General features: G+C 36.3%; 4 protein-coding genes across 5 annotated transcripts; 2 read left to right on the top strand and 2 right to left on the bottom strand.

Moving 5' to 3' along the window:
• Nucleotides 1-200: 200 nt before the first annotated feature.
• Nucleotides 201-4689, bottom strand: LOC131000369 (uncharacterized). The gene is made up of 7 exons (XM_057926241.1): nucleotides 4221-4689; nucleotides 2862-3401; nucleotides 1473-2079; nucleotides 1282-1382; nucleotides 1101-1190; nucleotides 661-788; nucleotides 201-549 (listed from the first exon to the last, which is right to left on the bottom strand). The coding sequence occupies exons 2-7, from the start codon at nucleotides 3306-3308 to the stop codon at nucleotides 405-407; spliced, it is 1518 nt and encodes a 505-aa protein (XP_057782224.1). The 5' UTR covers nucleotides 3309-3401; nucleotides 4221-4689; the 3' UTR covers nucleotides 201-404.
• Nucleotides 4690-8974: 4285 nt separating this feature from the next.
• On the top strand, nucleotides 8975-13256 carry LOC131000370 (DEAD-box ATP-dependent RNA helicase 24). 2 transcript variants are annotated; one of them, XM_057926242.1, is made up of 5 exons: nucleotides 8975-9673; nucleotides 10603-11831; nucleotides 12083-12122; nucleotides 12369-12768; nucleotides 12897-13256. In XM_057926242.1, exons 1-5 carry the CDS (start codon nucleotides 9070-9072, stop codon nucleotides 12940-12942), a joined length of 2319 nt encoding a protein of 772 aa, XP_057782225.1. In that variant the 5' UTR covers nucleotides 8975-9069; the 3' UTR covers nucleotides 12943-13256. The 2 variants fall into 2 exon arrangements, with proteins under 2 accessions (XP_057782225.1, XP_057782226.1); XM_057926243.1 differs by lacking the exons at nucleotides 12083-12122; nucleotides 12897-13256 and having other exon boundaries at nucleotides 8979-9673.
• LOC131000371 (beta-carotene isomerase D27, chloroplastic) lies at nucleotides 13202-15895 on the bottom strand. The gene is made up of 8 exons (XM_057926245.1): nucleotides 15528-15895; nucleotides 15349-15444; nucleotides 14721-14822; nucleotides 14162-14261; nucleotides 13946-14037; nucleotides 13779-13859; nucleotides 13545-13613; nucleotides 13202-13451 (listed from the first exon to the last, which is right to left on the bottom strand). The coding sequence occupies exons 1-8, from the start codon at nucleotides 15759-15761 to the stop codon at nucleotides 13305-13307; spliced, it is 921 nt and encodes a 306-aa protein (XP_057782228.1). The 5' UTR covers nucleotides 15762-15895; the 3' UTR covers nucleotides 13202-13304.
• A 1988-nt stretch (nucleotides 15896-17883) lies between these two features.
• LOC131000372 (pentatricopeptide repeat-containing protein At1g02370, mitochondrial-like) lies at nucleotides 17884-20493 on the top strand. Its single transcript, XM_057926246.1, is given in 3 exon segments — nucleotides 17884-18107; nucleotides 18109-18174; nucleotides 18893-20493. Coding segments are annotated over 3 exon segments (1497 nt in total). The 5' UTR covers nucleotides 17884-17912; the 3' UTR covers nucleotides 20129-20493.
• Nucleotides 20494-20669: the final 176 nt, after the last annotated feature.

The raw sequence follows: 20669 nt of genomic DNA on the forward strand, positions 1-20669 counted from the left end.
CTAGTAAAATATACTCTTCCATCTTCTAAATTCAAATTCAATTACGCGGGGATAATTAAAACCAAGGCGACACACTATGATTCTTTTATATATATATATATATATAGTGTAGCAAACTTTTGAGAATTTATCAGCAAATAGTGTAACAAAATTCCTACAAGTGTTTAAAATTCTAATATATGAGGGGATTACACTTTTAATAGCAGAAACATAATGATTTCCGATTGATCAAATGAAAGTTTCCAGAAAATTACAAAATCTTTGCCAAGGACCAATTACAGAGCCTACTTTTTCAACCTTTGAGAAAGGAAACTTGGAGAGAGAGAGCAAAATCACCCCACATCTCTTGAACCTCATCAAATGCAGGAAATTCTCGGAATAAAACTGATAAAAGAGAGACAATTTCAGCAAGCCTTCTCAGTATGCATCTCTTCATTAACAGCCTTGTAGCATTGCAGACTGCAAAGAGGAAGCTTCGACTTTGAATCACGGTACTTGTAAGCATTGGTACAAGATGGGCCAGCACATTTCTCCCTCGGAGGTGGGTAGCTGAAATTTCAGAAAAGAACATAAAGAATTTATGCTTCCTCTTCTTCAACCAATTCGCGATGAAATTTCACCAAGAGTCTGAATACACACAGACAACGAAACAATTCTTACCTGCAAGGGTTGGAGTCAAAAAATCTGGGCAAGCCCAAGTCTTGAGGGAATGTGACAGTAGTCCCGGTAGGCCCCATGACTGTCCTAATGGTGTTTGTCGTAAGCATTTGAGCATTTGTCGCTTTCCCCTGTTCAATTTTTAGGAGAAAAAAAAGTAGTGTTAGCTTCTATCACAATATTTGTGTGTTTTTTGATAGACAGTTCATTGTAATTCTTGTTTCTGCATACTTTTGATCTTTGATGACACACCAAGAATGTTCCATATTGCTACTATACAGAAATATTAATAATCTATAAGAACTAAAATGTATTTAACTGACAATGTAAACCTATTACAAGAACTGGGCTTTTAGGAAATTTGTTCTTCAGGTTAGCTTCCATCAGCAGATTTTGGATATCATCACGTAACTAATATGTTAAATATATTTGAAAGAAAATACCTGTGCCAATTCTTCCTGGCGCTTCTTCATCTTCTCTTCTCTTTTCTTCCTACTGGAATCTTGACCGAGTATTTTTCTGATCGCCTCTGCCTACAATTTTTAAACGACTAGCTTATTCTCCATATCTTACTTAAAAGATTAGTAGAGCAGTCCGAGGTAACAGTGTATGCAAGAGTTAAACCTCTGATTCGCGAGCTGCTTTCTCGTTCTGCAATCTACGCCTCTGAGCAGCCTCCACCTTCTTCAGTTGTTGCTCTACTTCCGTTAATTTCTCCTTTTGTTCTGAGTCGTTGAAATTAGCAAAGACAAATTCAAACAGCTGATTCTAAGAAGAGATCAAAAGGGCAATAAGGAAAAGGGATTCATACTGACTTCGAGGTGCAGCTGGTGGTAACCCATTTGGGAACTCAATTTGACTTGCACCTGCCTCTGGGGCATCCTTGCTTAGAAGGGCTCGTTGACGAGTTGTCAGAGCTATCTCCCTTTTGTTTTCTGATGGTAACTCTGCCAGATCCCTCTTTTGTTTTTTCTTGTTCCTCCCTTCAGCATTGCCATCAGAGGAAACTTCATCTTCCTCTTCATAGTCCGTGTCTCCAGATCTGGGTTTCCTGGAATCTCGCCTTTCAACATCTTCTGTATTTTCATTCTTCACGCCCTTCTGCAATTTTCTGGTTGACTGTGCCTCCAAATCCTTATATCCAGCCATCCTTGAAGTCTTCAGTTTCTCCAAGTACCTTATCTCATCATCTTCGTCATCTTCATCAAATTCCCCATCTAAAACTCGTTTCTTAGGAACCCTTCTGCTCTTACGAACTGAATCTGACTTATCTCCATGCTTCTCATTAGCATTTTTTGCCGATGCCCGCCCCATCTCATCCCTTGCAAAAGTGAAACTACTTTTCGAGAAATCTTTCCACGGGACGCCTTTCAAGGTGCTTTTCTTATTGAGAGGTGGGGAATGGTATTCATCCGAACTTTCCTGAAATGAGAAAATGCCAACGGAGTCCGCCACATAGTAAGATATCTTAAATCATAATCAGCAAACTTGAATGCAGGAAGATTTGTTAACAAAAAAAAAATCCCCTTAATGAATGAGCCTCGTACAACCATATTTACTACTCCCTCCGTCCCATAACAAGTGTCCTAGTTTGTTTCGGCACGAAAATATAGGTGAGTATGATTAAAGAGTAAAAAAATAAAAAGTGGTGGAGCCCACTTTTATTTTGTAAGATGAATAGAATTAAAGTGGAGATGTTTAAAGGTAAAAGGTGGTGGGGCCCACTTTCTTATTTTCAAACTAGACACTTGTTATGGGATGGAGGGAGAATCTATTTCAGCAATTATTTGTTCCTCATCACAGTATGCTACTTCTCTTCTTCAGAATCATCAAGGTAGTAGAAGAAACGCAATTAATCAATGATAACAATTGTCTAACCATATCACCCTTTCCAATGCAATGCATAAACCAGTCAGAAGACAGCTTTTATGGAGAAGTTGTTAGTCAACATCCAGCGCAAATTAGGTTACGAATGGCTTTGAGATATCCATTAATAAGTTTATAAGTTCATTCTGAAAAATAAGTAGATTTCAGCTTGCTCTCAAGAACGCAAATAACTTATTTGCCTTGATAAGTGCATAAGTCATTTGATGTTCAGCAACTAAATTTGAAACCGATTAAGACCAAGTCAGATGAGCTAAGAAATGTGTTGTATGAAAAAAAGTTAGATGAATCACTATCATAGAAGCAAATTTTTGGACAACCTGTGGGATCAGCCTCTGTCGTGGCCGAGCATTATCAGAGGATTGACTGGCTTTTGCCGTAGACCCACTGCCTGATTCACCATTAGAACTAGATTTAGTCTGAAGTGTGCGTGTCACGCCACCAACCTTCAGCTTAACTTTTTTCGGTCTATTCTCACTTCCTGCTCCATCACACGTACCATTACTTACAGTACCATTTGATCCACCAACAGGTAAGGACCTCGACACACACTGACTCAAATTGAACATTTTCCCCCCAGAGTTTCCATCGCCAATGTTCTCATCACTAGAGACCTTACTCATATCATCTGAAACTGGTGCCACCGATAGAGGAGATTGATCAGGGTGTGGTTGCCCTTCAGGTCTAGGTCGACGTGATGTTTGGCTTCTCTTCTTTTTAATAGAAGCCCCCGTACCGTCCATTGGTGGGCCTCTAGATTGTTCCATTTCACAAGATTCCAATGTCAACAGCGGTACACGTTTCAATTAAGATTCAAATCAGGTTGAAGTATACAAATCTCTCAAGAGCATCAAAGGTCTCTGCAAAAGTTTTTATACTTTAACCATTAGTCTAGATTAAGATACAAAGACGGAAGAAAAATATCTCTACAAATATATTGAGGAATCACGCACAAATAATGAACAAACACTCGGTTATAAGTAGTGTGTAGGAATACATAAGGCAAGGAAGAAGCCAATGGCAATGCAGTGACATTTCTTATCTAACCCCAAAAGGATTGTTCAAGCAAACAAGGACAACTATGGTAACAACGAATGAAGCAATAGCTCAACTCAAACATCACCAACAGCCCTTCCCTCTTCACAACCCAACCAACTAAAAGGATAAATTCAAGAAATTAAACAGAATTGAAATCAGAAAACGCATGGCAATCTCTTTGAGACAGGCCCATTACATGCAAAAGTAAATGTAGTTAAATCAAATCCATAAAAGAATAACAAACTACTACACAACAAACACTAAATACACTTAAACCAATGTCAAAACAGGTTGAATTAACTAAGGGAGGATGCAGAAGTAGCCAATTCAAAATCTCAATTTTGGTTTAACACAATTCATCAGAATCAAATAAACAAAAACACCAACTATAAACACATTCCACTCCACACGCCCAAAATTATACAGAAACCCGCCGCCAAATCGAACGCAGGGAGAGAAACGGCATACACAATAACCATCACATTGATCGATCGCGGCAGACCCAGATACCACTACACAGCTCAAACCAACATAATTCACCAAAATCCCCCAAATTCCCCCAAAATTGAGACCCGTCAATCGAAGCCCGCAAACGGAGAATGTCGGAGCAAAAGGCAAAACTCAATAAAACAAAAATTTACCCAAGGAGAGAAGGCGAAACAACGGAGCGAGCGAAGGCGGAGAGACGAAGGGAAAACAGTAATTGTATAATTTGGAGGGAAAAAAGAGACAACGGAGTCGGCGAAGCAGATGGATACGCAAAAGCGTTGAAAGAGAAAGAGAAAGGGAAGTAAAGGGGTGTTTGGGTGTTTGCGTTAGGGTTAGAGAAGATAGAGAGAGGGGGGTGGCGTTGTTGTTGATATGGGGTTACTATAGTAGTAGTAAAGAAGACTCCCAATTTCTTCTCCATTTTTTTCACGCCTGTTTGTATATGTGGTGTGTGTGTGTGAAATTTTTGTGTGTGTTTGTTTTTGGGTGGGGGATATTTGGACTCGGCTTCGCGACTCAGTAAGGTCCTGGCGAGTTGACTCGGGCTGCTCTGCCCCATATTTGCTTCCTTTTTTGCCATCCCCCTCTCTCTCTCTTCAACAAATTTATGCTGCAACTACATGCGCAGGATATCCCCCTGCGCACCCCCGGCTTATCTTAGCACCTCTTCGCCCCTCACATGTGCATTATTTTGACCTTATTTTTTTCCAAATTTAACTTATTGTTACTTAGAAATAGTCATTTGGAAGGGGGGGAAAAGTACTATGACTGCATTATTTTGACCTGAGTTTTAATTTTCAAATTTAACCAAGAATTTGTTACTTAGAAATAGTCATTTCAAAGGGAAAAAAAGTACTACTATATTATGACATAAAGGTGTGAAGAATTTTTTTCTTATATATAAATTATACAAGTAAATAAAAAAAAATTATAATGGTGATTCGAACTCAGACCTCAATCCTTGGACAATAACCACATACCGCTACACCACATACACACAAAGATGTGAAGTAATGAAAAACACATTTTAGTGTTTCTTGGATAGGTAAGTTGGTTTGTTCAATAAATAATTTCAAATTTTATGGCAATCCTATTGTTGCAGTATTAGTATGAGGTAGTTGAATCTATGAACTAAAATCATACTTCATTCGTCCTCTAAATAATTTTCTAACTTTCCCTTTTAGTATATTCCCAAAAAAAATTCTATTTTTTGGACACTATCAATAATTTCCCATTTATCATTATTTTTCATATTTTCATCACTTATAATACTAATTATAATATATATATATATATATTTAATACACTCAACAACTTTGTCTTAAAATTATAATCCTCCCTCCTAGAAACATATTTGGGGGATGAAGATAGTACAATGGATTCTTATATGATTGATTTATGTGTCGGTTGAACAAGAGCTAGCTAGCATAATGAAGCGATACTTATTTTTTAAAATTTGATCCTATGAGTTTTAGTAAACTCAGTTGCATGATTAAAATTCTTAAATAAATAATTTGTTTAAACTATTATTATCATCATGTTCAGTAATCGTATGCACAAAATATGTCAAATTTTACTGGTTTATGTCCACTAAAGCCTATACCAAGGTCTAAAATTCTAAAGAAAAGTTAATCCTATTTTATTCATTATAACCTCTTTTTAAATAATAAAAAATATTTACTAATTTATTTAGTGGGTCATAACCTACCTTTACTAAAAATATTAACATTTCATACAAAGTTTATCAGTTTAGTGCAAATCACTTGATTGAGTAAGTATATTGATGAGATGTTAGTCATGATTGTGGGCTTGCTAATAACAATATAACAAAATATAAAGCACACAATTTTTACGAGTTAAGACGTGGCAATCAATAATTTGCACTTCTTAAATATGCTGACAGACTGTTGTTGAAGAAAGATCTCCATTAACAACGATACTTCATGTCATCAGTTCACACCGAACATGTGAAGACAAGAAATAACAAAGATACCCATCGAAATATAGAAACGCAAACCTAATTGGACGAAGCTATCCCTCCTAGAATAGAACAAAAAAGACTATTTTGCCCCTTTTTATGTAAATTCTATAAATAACACTCTATTCTCTTGTAAATGAGGCTCTATTATTTTAGATACACAAAAATGCTGAGTATTTGAGTTTCGATCCATAACTATTGTGGAGTAGCTTCGTTTCAATTCGAATTCATTGTCTTTTTCATCGTAATCTTCCACTGTTCACGTTTTAATCACACGTTCAGATCTGTTTTAGTTTATGATATTATGAATTTGATGTTGAGAATAAAAGCCAACTCAATATTATTATAATTACTATTTGTAATGATTATTTATTATAATTGTTATACTAATAATATTTTTGAATTATTTTTTGTTTATTATTATTACTTCTATTTTATTATTTTCACTATTATTATTACAATTATTTATTATATCATTATTATTGTTATTATATGAGATTTAATTTATAAAAGCAATACATAAATAAATATAGATAGTTTCATTAATAAATAAATAAAATTTTATTTTTGACTAATCATACATATCTGTGAAATACACAATATATACCATAGGGAGAGAGAAAAAATGACTAATCCTATATTCATGTTCATCTCATCACAAAAATTGTACTAGCCATAAGATTGAGAACATACACATGATTCAACATTTCATTCGTGCATACTCAACAATGGGTTGATGATATAAGTTTTTAGTTATGACATAATTGACAATTATCACTTAATCATAACCCGTGTTATATATATATTTAGGTTATAATGAGAATGACTATTTTCGTGAAAAGCGAGAATTGTTAATAAGTCAATATAAATATACGAATAAACTGTTTGTAATGCACGAATAACATATTAAGTTAATATGGTGATTTTTTTTCTTCAAATATTCGAATCAAAGTTTAAATGGCTATTCATGCATTACATGCAATTTACTCGTAGATTTATATTATCTTATTCGTATATTTATACTGCGTATTCGTTATTTTTCTTTTACACTATAAATTAATATCAGTCATAAGAATAGAATATCTGACGTTTCCAATTAAATTCAATTTCTCATGACATTGGGTCATTTTCACTATATCCTTTTGCTCTATATATAAAGGACCATGTGAGAAGCACATCTATTCGTGAGAATTGAGAACCATGAACAAACACATAAAATACATGAGTAATAGATGGCCAGATCATGTATATATGTTATATCAAATTTGGATAACACATTTTGTTCACGACAAAGGCCGTCCAGCATAAAAAAAATGCAGAGGAATATTATTATCCCTTAAAAATATACTAGTTTATGATTTTTCATATATTTTTTAAAGAAAATTATGCATTTTTAATGTATATAATACTGAACATAAATATACATATTGTTAAACAAAAATATGCGCACTGCGTGTTCATACCCCAATTGCAGGCAATGTCGCCTGAGCTAGGTTATGTAATTTTTTAAAAAATATCCATATAATTGAAAATAAATATGCATATGAATTTAGTTACTCCGACACTATTATCCATGCGTTGTCGGCATGGGATAAATATGCATATGAAATTAGTTGCCCCTACCGCGCAGATGTTATCGGCATTGGGTAATGTATTTTTAAAGAATAATAATACCCCTATTTGTTTTTTTGTCTTGAAATTCATTTGCTGCATGTTGAGTTTTTAGTGTGTCACGTGCACAACATGTGGTCAAAATTTGTTACTACCTTTATCCATCAAGAGTATACAACAATTATCTAATTTGACGTCTACAAAAAATACATTTTTTTGGACATTTACACAACTTTTTATTTTTAACTACAATCATTCAGTTCTACATGGCCTAACACTCACCATAACCACTTATTTATATTGAAAACACATCCAAAAACCATTTTATTAAAACTCGTGTCGAACCAAAGTAGTATTCCCTTCGTCCCATTAGTAATATCTCAATTACTATATTAAGACGTCCATTAATAAATTTCCATACTATTTTTAGTAAAAGATTAATTATATAAAATAATATTAATTGACCCAACCTACTTTATACACCAACTCACTTAAAATTATTTTTAAATCTTCCACCAACTAACTTTATAGACTAAGGGACGGTTTATTTTGAATGATTGATTATATGCATGATTGAGTATTTTTTATCTTTAAGAATATGATTTTTTCAATTTCACCATTTTCATGTGATAAAGCAAAAGTAGCTTGAATGATAAAAATATTCAAGGGTCTCGGGATATCCCAAAATTTAAATTCATCAAAGTAAAAAATGAATTAACCTTATTTTTTTTTATATATCAAAGTTAGTCCTTCAAAGTAAACGTCCCCTAACTATATTTTTACTTAATATACGTGTTCAAAAGTAATGAGACAATACTAATTGAACGAATGAAATATATTATTGTTACACAGCCATGGAGGTAGTACTACATACCGCATAAGGACATTGTATAATCAGAAACTAACCATATGTATATAGAAATGATCCAATGAAAATGGACAAATATAATGATAAATGAGAATGAATCTGAAAAATTATATTTTTAAATTTTATGGCTGGTATTTATTTGGATGAGGCGAAATTTTACCTGAGTTTAAATCTTGGAGCGAGCGAAAATTTTATCAATTAACTAAATATATTTATTATATGTACTAACTTATTCATTATTATAATTTTCTTAAGAAAAATAGCATTCTCATTATGACCTGGCTCTATATAAATATATAAAAATATATTTCAATTATATTAATTAACAAAAAATTAGTATATATTTTTTTGTAAATAAAAAATTACTAGTATATTTCTGACCCAAAAAAAAAATGATAAAAGTAATTTATTATTTTTAACAATAATTCCCTTTTTACATATATAGATTCCATTTCTCCTCCTAGAAACCCTTTACCACTGCTGCTAATATTAGTTCCAGATTTCCCCCAAAACCAATTCTAGGGTTTAATAGTTTCCCAAAACAATGTCGAAACGAAAATTCGGATTCGAGGGCTTCGGCATCAATCGCCAAGCTACGTACAACTTCGAGCACTCCCAGCAGCCTCAACGCTTGTACGTTCCTCCATCATCCCGCGGCGGCGGCGGCGAAGAGGAAGACGACGACATCGATAATATCGAGTATGCCGACGATCGTGAAACTGCAAACGACGTGGTTTCGGACAATAACAACGGCGCAGCGGCTGATGACGATGAAGTTGATCCTCTTGACGCGTTTATGGAAGGGTTACAGGAGGAGATTAAGGCTGCTCCGCCGCCCAAGGCCAAGGATAAGTTGGATAAGTACAAGGATGACGTCGAAGACGATCCAATGGAGAGTTTTGTGATGGCAAAGAAGGATTTGGGGCTGCAGTTGGCTGCGGACGCGCTGCACGCTGGTTACAATTCAGATGAGGAGGTTTATGCTGCGGCAAAGGCGGTGGATGCTGGGATGCTTGAGTATGATTCTGATGATAACCCTGTTGTTCTCGACAAGAAGAAGATCGAGCCGATTCCCCCGCTTGATCATAGCTTAATTGATTATGAGGCGTTTAATAAGGATTTCTATGACGAGAAACCTTCAATATCAGGTATTTGAAAATTTTCACTCTTCGTCTACTGCACTTGTAGTTCTTTGGGAAGCATTAAACATAGCCGAGTAATTTGACATATGTTCGGGTTTCCATTTCTGAGATGGTGGGTAGGGGGTTTCGATTTTTAAGTTATGCTTTATCAGATTTCGAGCTCGGATTTTCCATCAATTATACATAGTAGGGTTATAACAGTATATTATCTTACTTATGAGATATGAGGTTGCTATTTCAGCTTCACTGGGTTGGTGGTGCCTTTTGTAAATTTTCAGTATGTCAAGCAGGTTATAGTCATGAAAAAGTTTTGGGATTTTGTTCAGTTGGGACTCATCTCTATTATGTTACAACTGGGAAATTAACGGAAGTTTTGTAGATGGATGCTATAGCCCATATCTACCTGCTGTTTTTTTTTTTATTAAACCTCTATTGAATCAAATATTAGTGTATTTGAACATAAATTAACTGTCAAATGTATGTTTTGTTGTGAAAGAGTTTTAGTAGGTATTTAGTCTACATAATGATGCAAGTATTAGTTACTGAAAAAGATGTGTTAACACCATAATTTGATATAATATTAGAGCCCAGGGACAATTGGTTGTTGGATAGATGATATTTTGATGCAACCGGATGCAATCTGATATTATCAATGCCTGCAAACTTCAAGAATTAAAGGTGCTGTTTGACATTCTTGGATGGCGTAGAGTTGCTGTTGTAATATATTTGGTGATACCTTGGAATACATTATGCAGCTTTTCTCAAAGTACCATTCTATTTTCAGTAAATGATAGGCCTGATGGTGTCATGCAAGCTTGGTGACTAACACCTTTCAGATTATCGTGTATGCCTGAAATTGACAAACCAGAGTAGTCTTATTGATGTGTTTTAATTTTATATTTATATGAAAAGTATTTGGTTGATTATATTCGCAGGCATGAGCGAGCAGGATGTCGCGGAATACAGGATGAGCTTGGCTATCCGTGTTTCTGGTTTCGATGTACCACGACCAATTAAGACTTTTGAGGAATGTGGATTTTCTGCAGAGCTAATGAAAGCCATAGCAAAACAAGCATATGAAAAACCTACACCAATACAGTGCCAAGCTTTACCTATTGTGCTTTCTGGAAGAGACATAATTGGAATAGCAAAAACTGGCTCAGGAAAGACTGCTTCTTTTGTGCTTCCTATGATTGTCCATACTATGGATCAACCTGAACTTGCTAAAGAAGAAGGTCCCATTGGAGTGATATGTGCACCTACCAGGGAATTGGCTCATCAAATATATTTGGAAGCTAAAAAATTTTCCAAATCTTGTGGTATCCGTGTGGCTGCAGTTTATGGTGGGATGTCCAAGCTCGATCAATTCAAGGAACTAAAGGCAGGGTGTGAGATAGTTGTGGCTACTCCAGGGAGATTGATAGACATGATAAAAATGAAGGCGCTGACCATGTTGAGGGCAACCTATTTAGTACTTGATGAGGCTGATAGAATGTTTGATCTTGGTTTTGAGCCTCAGATAAGGTCAATAGTGGGTCAAATAAGGCCAGACCGTCAGACATTACTCTTTTCAGCAACTATGCCTCGAAAAGTTGAAAAGCTTGCTAGGGAGATTCTCTCTGATCCCGTGAGAGTAACCGTAGGAGAGGTTGGTATGGCCAATGAGGATATTACCCAAATTGTCCATGTGTTGCCATCAGATGCAGAAAAGTTACCGTGGCTTCTTGAGAAGCTTCCTGGAATGATAGATGAAGGGGATGTTCTGGTCTTTGCTTCAAAGAAGGCAGCAGTTGATGAAGTAGAATCACAACTGCTTCAGAGAGGTCTTAAGGTAGCAGCGCTTCATGGTGACAAGGATCAGTCTTCTCGTATGGAGATATTGCAAAAATTCAAGTCTGGAATATACCATGTACTTGTTGCAACTGATGTTGCTGCTCGAGGTCTTGATATCAAGTCCATTAAATCTGTAGTCAACTTTGATATATCTAAAGACATGGACATGCATGTACACCGCATTGGACGGACAGGTCGTGCGGGGGACAAAGATGGAACTGCCTACACCCTGATAACGCAAAAGGAGGCAAGATTTGCTGGTGAATTAGTTAACAGTTTGATTGCTGCTGGTCAAAATGTCTCCCCGGAGCTCATGGATCTTGCTATGAAGGTAATTTACAGGTTTAATTTTGCCTTATAGAGTAACATGGAGGAGAAAAAACTTATGATTTGTGAATTTTGAAACTCCTGGAATACTCATATTTGTTTACATTTTAAAAACTAAACAGAAAGAAGGCATCACTTGTCTCCATAATGGCTTTGTATATATTGATTACTGTTGGACCATTTGCACTCTTGTTTGCTGTTCAACTGAATATCACATTGTACTTGTTTAATTGATATTTCCTGTGTACACCATAGGATGGGCGGTTCAGATCAAAACGTGATGCACGAAAAGGAGGTATGGAATTCCATTTTGTATGAAATGCTCATGATTTTCATCATATGTTGTTCCAGCGGTCAGGTTTTTATGATGTTGGAAACTCAAGTATTCATGTAGGATTCCATTTTCTGTCATCAAAGTTCCTGTGATGCTGTGTCTTGTATCATGCTGCATATTTCATCTAATTTAAAGAGCATATATGAACCTGTATCAATTTATAAATTAACGTTATTGGTGTTCTGAGAATGTATCCTACGTATGCAGCCGCAGGTGGTAAAAGAGCTAAAGGAAGGGGTGGCGGTGGCGGTGGCGGTGGCGGAAGAGGAGTCCGTGGCGTGGACTTCGGTTTGGGGATTGGGTATAATCCCGAATCAAAGGTTGAATCAACTCCCGCACCTAGTCGTTCTGCGACAGTTAATTCACTGAGGACAGGGATGATGGCACAATTCCGAAGCAACTTTGTCGCTGCATCATCGACTTCTCAGGATCAATTCAGTTCAGGAACACGACCCAATAATCGACCGGTTCTGCGTGGCTTTGTGTCTGGTGGGACTATTGGGGGTGACGTGCCTCCCGCAAAAGTACAGAGTGTGATACCTACAACATCTGCATCAAATACTACCCCTAACTCGGGAGAAATTAGAAAGCAGACACATTCTGAAAGGTGACTTTCTAATGCTCAAGCTGAATGTGTATATATTCCATTTAAGCTCATTTTTTGTTAATTTTGCTTTCACATGTCTCATTTTATCGCCAAATCGACTTATTTTTTCTATTTTGTGCTGCTATCAGAGATAAAGCAAGAGAAAGACGAAGGCCCTCTGGCTGGGATCGTTAGTGCATGAAGGCTAAAACTATCTTGTTACAAGAAACACTTGACAAGTTCCATTTTGGTGCTGTTGTATTGCCTGTAAGTGCATTCCTCATTCGATACAATGTATTATCAGAGTTTCTTATACGGGAGGTTCGTCCGATGCATGCCACATCATCATCATCGTTCCAACGTTATTTAGTTAAAAGAAATTGTATTCTCGGAAGGAACTTTTGTGGGAGGTTTGCATTGAGTTGAAGTAAGTAGCTTCTTTCTGCAAATCTCATGTTGAATGATGATGAATTTCATTTGATATAGTAAAGTATATATGTTGAATTGTATATCTGCGTTAGTTTGCATGATATATATTATGAGGTAGTCGGAGTCTACTACGCCTTAGGACATTTTGAAACGTCGCTGGGGGTGCTGGCGCTGTTGATCTCCTTCCGTCGAATAGCTTTAGGGCATATTTGAAGGCATGGCTCTTTGAGTGCAGTATCATCTTCTGGTGGAGGAGGTTTCATCCCAAATTTGAACTGTCAAAACAATTATCACTAGTTCTTGAGTTTGTTTTTGTTTTTGAATATGTATTGAGGGAAGAGGCATGTTGATTGAAAAGGTAAGTATACCTGACAGCTATAATCGTTGAAGTTGGGCTCCATCACTAAAGGAACTCCCATGCAATCCTTGAAGAAGGTCTACAACAGTCGCAACAAAATCGTATTTGGGAATACAAAATCCAAAATTCAAAATTCGAATCAATTCATTTGAAATACAGTTAAATTTCAAATCCCTCCATCCAAACACACTCTTGTATGATTGAGCATTTGAAGGATAACGAAGCAGAAGCAGCTGTTACGAACCTGTGTAGGGAGCTTACAAGTATTGATGCACACACCAACGCACTTGCTCTCCTCCAAATACTTGCATTTCTCGACGTAGACCTACAAGATCAAACCGGCCTCAACAGAAACAAAATCAGATCGAGCCAGACGCTACACACCCAAGCGAGAATCAAAAGCAGTATTACCCCACTAGGCCACGAAGATCCATCGGGCATCTCGACAGAGTTGACAGTACACGTTCCCATGAGCCATTGACACGAAAGTGCAGTCACTCTTGCTTACAGAAACACAACAGAAAATGCAACCATTCATTGCGTTAGCAGTCAATTGTGAAATTTGGAACATAAGATGTTGCTCCAGTTTGTGAATTTTGAATGCAAACAAGCGTAAGCAATACTCACCAACCATCACAGAGGCGACTTTCCCCCCAGCAATAGGCGAAACAAGCGTTTTGTAGAGCTCCAATAGCCATGGAGGAAACAACGATCTTAATATCCGCACCTACAACAAACATTCACATCATCAGTATACTCTCATAGATTAGGAATTGCACTCGAAACACCAATTAAACATGTGTATGCCATGAAAAAGATGAGTTTAATGTATGTAGAATACTAAGAATAGGAACATGGTAGTAAATGAACTGCTCACACGCTACTAGAAACGGAAACGAAACAAAATTACATATCCAAAACACAGAAAAACTTAAGTTTGGGTGTAACTTCTCTAAATTGAAGAATTTCAGCCAGGAAGTGACACACTGCATCCAAAGGTAGCAAAATTCATTCTACTACAAGAACAATATACCCAACAAGAAAACATAGAGGCAGTGCTGTGAATTACAATATTCACTAGTGTATGTGTGATCATATCTGCATCCATAATATGAAACTGCACTGCTTCCATCAAAATGCAGGAAATACTATTTTGACGATGAAAAAGGGAAGAAGATGTTGATACCGCGGCATCTGTAGCTTCAGAGTTGGATCGCCCAACCATTATCCGATGAGCAACATCAATCAATCCATCATATCCAGGTTTCTCAGAGTCCCAACCAATCTCCTGCCAATCAATAATACACTTTCAGCTTTATTCATTTGCAAATTACCTATTAATAATAATGAATCAAGAATCATCACTTAACCTTCATGAAAAAACAAAACGGTCACTTACTAAATAATTAACAAACTCTAGTCTAATTTACAATCCCAACATTAAATTCTAATATATGGTAATATGGAGTATTATTCAGTGCTATTCGTGAACATATATTTTTTCAATTACATCTTGAACATATTTTCAATCCAAAATCCACAACCCATGAACAATTCTTCCTCATTGTAACTTATCTTTTCACTTTCATCACAAACACATGATTATCCATTTTTTTGTTCCCGATGCAGCATAGGAGTAAATAGTAACGAAAAACCTCTCTTATTGATTCAAAACTCCTAAAAGTAAACTGCTATGATTAAAAGTTCATGCTGTAGTTAAAAAATCAGCAGAAATTTCTTCAATCATTATTTAATTAACCCAAAAGAAAAAGGAATAGTGTAAACAGAAACCAGAGAGAGCAGCGTATTTTAACCTGAGCCATTTTACTGCGAAAAACGTTCAAAAAGACATCATCAATCATCCCGGGCGAATACTCTTTGCTTGAAGTCTTCAACTGAACTGCTTCTACCTGCATCGAACATGATATCGGGAGAAAAATGAGATGATAAATTCCCAAAAATTCATTGAAAAAACTGAAGAGCTGATGCATACAGAATTCGATCGGCTAGAGAAGCAAGAAATTAGAACAGCATGGCTGGTTTTGGGAGAGCGAAGAGAAGGGAGTGAGATGAGTGGGCGGCGGTGGCCGAGAAACGCCATAGCCGGAAAAAATCGCTCGTCAGCTCCGATTTGTAATGGAGCAGAATCAGAAACGTGGAGGAATGTGATAATGGGGAAATGCCGCTTCAGCCCCCAAATGTTCAACAATTTATAATTTGGCCCCATGTGCTCCGATTGTATCGAGTGTGCAATAAAATTGAATTTTTTTTTTTTTTTGGATCGGGAAAAAATTGAATTATTATCATAATAAGAAAAGAAGAAAATAAATAAATACTATTGTGGAAACATATAAAAGCTTTGCCGAGTTTGCAATAGTCAATTCAATTGAATTATTATAATAAAATAAAATAAAAAAGTACATATTATATTGTTGAAAACTTGAAATATATAAAAGTACCTGCTTTTGTAAAGTGGGTATAAAAAATAGTATTCGCGTGAAATGATGAAAAATGAAACATAATGTTTAAAATTTAAAAATAGAAGAATTTAAATTCAAATTACATGTTTGCCTCTTGTTCGCCCTTATATTATGATTGATGAGTGTGGTTCGCCCTTTGATTTAGATATGATTGTTGAGGAGAAAAAAGAAAGAAGTTGAGTAGTGAATGTAGTGCTCCCTTCTATTTCTACTTCATTGTATATTTATAATTGTAGGTAGGGTTGGGAATCGGGTACTCTATCCGAAAAAATTGGGTATCCGACCCTGAATAAGGCCGAGGAGAGATACCTAATTTCGAACCCGAATTCGTAATCGGGTACCCTAATACCCGATTCGGGTACCCGAGTTAGATATTCGGGTACCCTAAATTACCCGGTCAAAATGACAATTTTCAAAGTCAAACTGTAAATTCGGGTAAATTGGATATTAGAGTACCCGAATTACCAAATTTGGCTTAATAGAGTATTCGGGTACCCTAATACCCGATTTTTACTTTATTTTTTTAATTCGAAAATATAGCCTCTATATATAAAAAAAAATCGAAAATATACCCTTAATAGGGTATTCGGATACCCTAATACCCAATTTTAGACTTTAGTTTTGGTTTTAAGTTTCATATTCAATTTAATTAAATAATTTAAAATATATTCAATAAATAATTCGGGTATACCCGATTTTTTCATACCCTAAATACCCGATCCCGAATTTTTCAGGTATAGGGTATTCGATACCCGATTTTTTCGGGTCGAATAATCGAGTACCTTATACCTGATCCCGAACTTCCCAGCCCTAATTGTAAATGATATAGAATGAGTAAAATATACTTTTCTTTTATTTTTCATTAAAGTAAATGCGCTCTGCGTACTTAAAAGAGAAAAGAAAATAAAAATGAAGCACATGAAGAATCAAACATGTGAAAGTGAAAGAAGAAGAAACACAAAATTAAAGAATCAAGTATAAAGTGCAAAGGGTTAATAGTGTTTTTACTCATTCTCAAAGATAAAAAATAAAAATATTCATTATAAAATAAAATTATAAAAACTACCCATTTTGAGCTTGAAAGGGCAAAATTACCATTACTTAATTCATAAAAAATTTTGAAATCGCGAATTTTGTTTGACATGCTCGACTAATGCATGTCGAACACTAGTGGTAAATACATTAATGCTCGACATGCTAGACATGCATTAGTCGAGCATGTCGAGCATTAGCGTATTTGTGATAAATATATTAATCCTCTACATGCTCGACTTCTGCGAGTCGAACAATAGTGGTAAATACTCCAATACTCGACATGCTCGACTTCTGCAAGTCGAGCAATCGAACATTTGTAGTTGAGTATTCTTAGAAAATCACTAATGCTCGACATTTATTAATTACAAGTTAAATATCGGTGTAAAATACACTAATGCTCAACATATGAGTAAAAGTATTCTAAATGAGTATATTTATATATTTTATAAAAGATGGGTAATTTTTAGATTTTATCTTTCAAATTGGATATATATTATTTTGCCCCAAGTGCAAATGGGATCATGACTCAAATGTTGAAGTCAATACTTGCAAGCATGGCGTGTCATTTACTATAAAATAAGAGTAAAACATTTCAATCATATTTTTTAATAAACAAACATTTAGAAAAGAAAATAAGTATAAATGTAGTGAAATTGAAAAATAGGTATTTATTGCACACTTTATAAAAATGAGTATCAAACAAATCCCCATTTTATTTTTGAAATGATATATTTTTTTTTTTGAGAATATTCTTTTTATCTTTTGGGATAGGATAATTATATTTTCCTTTATCGCGCTTCGATTTCTATAATTTTAGTCAGCTTAAAACCCTAACCAAAAACTAAACCCTTAGTAGGCAACTGATGATGGTCAATCTCAGCCGTCGATTGGCCGCCGGGGATCCGGCGCTGGTCCGAAGGTTCTCTACGGAGGTGAGAGCGGCGGCGGCGCCCGAACAGGAAGACCGTCTGTACAGGAGATTGTCTGCTTTGGGGCGCAACACTGGAATGGTGGCGCGCACCATAAATGAGTACATACGCGAGGGCAGAGCCGTCAGGAAAGTTAGAGCTCGAGAGGTGTATCAACGAACTCCGCAAATATAAACGACATCGCGACGCTCTCGAGGTGCGTAGAGTTTCCCGTGCTTTTGGCATGCATATTTCGAATTAGTTTTATTATTGACGGTGGAAATCGAAGTTTGTCTTGGATTATGCATCTTATGTCGTGTTTGTCTGGGGATTTTGGAGTTGTTGAAGTGGAATAACTTGTTTTGATGCAATGGATAAAGTCAGTGCTGGCTTACAATTTGAGGAAGCAAGCTTTAATTACAGACATCAAACATGTTTGGAGAAGTTTGTTGGTAGAAATTTCATGTATGAATGAAATTTGATATGGAAAGTAATGTAAATATTTGTTTGCTCTTTTTGAACTAAGTTCCTAAGCTGTGCACAAGACTGAACATGAGCAGTAAATGCTGAAACTAAGGAACCAATGCACTAATGCTGTGGGCTGGATTTTCGCCACAGCACGGTGTCTGAATATTAGAGACCATTGTTAACCGAACCAGGAAACAGTTAACACTCCAATGGCTTACAATTTTGAAGTGTTGCTTGCTAATTAGTGCTGGTTTTCAATTGACTTTCATTTGAAAAAAATGCAATGTTGTTTGAGAAGGGGGAGGAAGTGTTTCCTATCCTCTTTTAGATAATTTGCTTTCCTGTAAATGGCTGTGGTTCACGTTGTTTCCCATTTCATGTGCATTATTGTCGGATCCTTTGTAGGGGGGGTTGGGTGATGGTTTAAGTAGGATAGAGACTGATTAGTTTACTATCTCACATGCCAGATAATGGAGTGGATGGAGTTTCGGAAGTTTAACTTCAGGCAAGGCAATTATGCAATTCGTTTGGATCTGATTGGAAAAGTGAAGGGGATAGCTGCAGCTGAAGATTACTTCAACAGCCTCTCTCCAACTACAGCGGTCCATTGTGTGTATGGTGCGCTTCTAAACTGCTATTGTAAAGCAAAGATGGCTGATAAGGCATTAGAACTTTTTGCTAAGATGGTTAAAGATAACATGGTAGTCAAACCGTTACCTTTCAACAATCTTATGTCCATGTATGCTGGACTGGGGAAGCATGAGAAGGTGCTTGTCTTGGGAGAAGAAATGAAGAAGGAGAATATCCGACCAGATACATGTACTTACAACTTATTGATGAACAGCCATGCACATCTGAATGATATTGAGGGAGCAGAAAGAGTTTTTGAAGAGATGAAACTGGAAAACGGGAAGGAATGTAATTGGACGTCGTATAGTAACTTGGCGAATATCTATATCAAGGCTGGATATCAAGAAAAAGCTAAGTTGGCTCTGCAAAATGTTGAGAAGGAAATGGGTTCACATGATCGTGAGGCATACCATTTCCTGATCAGCTTGTACGCTGGGGTATCTGATCTTGATTCTGTCCACCGCATTTGGAAGTCCTTGAAGTCGACATTGGCTATCATAACGAACAGAAGTTATCTAGTTGTGCTTCAGGCTCTTGGTAATCTAGGTGACATCGAAGGGATGACAAAATGCTACAAGGAATGGGAGTGCGCGTGCTCCAGCTATGACGTTAAGTTGGCCACTGCAGTTATCCGCGCTTATTTAAGACACGACATGGTTGATGAAGCTGAGTCGGTTCTTGAAGTCGCAATCCGTAGATCAGAAGGGCCTTTCTTCTATCTCTGGGAACAGTTTATGATCTTCTATTTGAACAAGAATCAGATAAAACGAGCTTTGCAGATCATGGAAACGGCTACATCCTTAACTCACAAGATTAAGTGGCAACCTAGATCAGACACCATAGGCAAATTCTTGAACTATTTCGAGCAAGAGAGCGATGTAAGTCGTGCTGAGGAGTTCTACCATTTGATGAAGAAGGTAAACTGTGTGGACAGCCGTCTCTACAAGTCGTTAATCGTGACGTATAAGACTTCCGGAGAAACCATGCTCGATATGTGCGCGAGGATGGAAGGGGACGGGGTTGAAGTAAGCAGTGAAATCGAGCATCTGCTAGCAAGTGCAAGCCCTGAATAACACGCGTTTCGAATCCCACCAACGCCTCTCATTCGATTGTCCTGCACACCTTTTTGACAGTGGGTGCGGATATGGAAGAAAATGATGATGCAGGTAAAGAAGCCTCTCAATTTTCTCTTTTCATTTTCAGTTTTAGAAACATATATTTGATGAGAAGATTTCGGTTGTTTGATGATCAACAGTAGTAGGATTTGACATCTCTTCTCAATTATGAACTGAGCTAATCACTCATTCAGCTGGGTAAATCTCAACTATTGTGGAAGTAATATCGATTGTATTAGTATAAATTGTAAATTCTATACATCATTCGAGTGTGTTGGCCTTGACTGAATTTTTATTCTATAAAATGCTGTTAAATCTGAACATGTGATCTGTATGATGGAGCATAACTCAGTTCGTATCACACATTTTTTTTTGTTGATTTAAATTATTACAAATACCCACTGTTTATTTCCTTTTTTTCATTTGTAATGAAGAGCACTAGTAGGCAGCGTATGTATCCCTGATGATAAATTATATTGGAATCAGTTATTGTGCTTTG

The sequence above is a fragment of the Salvia miltiorrhiza genome, chromosome 8 (genome assembly GCF_028751815.1).
Source record: "Salvia miltiorrhiza cultivar Shanhuang (shh) chromosome 8, IMPLAD_Smil_shh, whole genome shotgun sequence".
Lineage (NCBI taxonomy): Eukaryota > Viridiplantae > Streptophyta > Magnoliopsida > Lamiales > Lamiaceae > Salvia > Salvia miltiorrhiza.

Coding starts and splice junctions, on each gene's coding strand:
- LOC131000370 (XM_057926242.1), top strand. CDS start 9,070: ATGTCGAAACGAAAATTCGGATTCGAGGGCTTCGGCATCAATCGCCAA. Junction 9,674..10,602: donor CGAGAAACCTTCAATATCAG/GTATTTGAAAAT, acceptor TTATATTCGCAG/GCATGAGCGAGCAGGATGTC. Junction 11,832..12,082: donor TCATGGATCTTGCTATGAAG/GTAATTTACAGG, acceptor TGTACACCATAG/GATGGGCGGTTCAGATCAAA.
- LOC131000371 (XM_057926245.1), bottom strand. CDS start 15,761: ATGGGGCCAAATTATAAATTGTTGAACATTTGGGGGCTGAAGCGGCAT. Junction 15,445..15,527: donor TCTCTAGCCGATCGAATTCT/GTATGCATCAGC, acceptor TGTTCGATGCAG/GTAGAAGCAGTTCAGTTGAA. Junction 13,452..13,544: donor TCAACGATTATAGCTGTCAG/GTATACTTACCT, acceptor TTGTTTTGACAG/TTCAAATTTGGGATGAAACC.
- LOC131000369 (XM_057926241.1), bottom strand. CDS start 3,308: ATGGAACAATCTAGAGGCCCACCAATGGACGGTACGGGGGCTTCTATT. Junction 2,080..2,861: donor GACAGAGGCTGATCCCACAG/GTTGTCCAAAAA, acceptor TTCTCATTTCAG/GAAAGTTCGGATGAATACCA. Junction 1,383..1,472: donor ACCACCAGCTGCACCTCGAA/GTCAGTATGAAT, acceptor TCAACGACTCAG/AACAAAAGGAGAAATTAACG.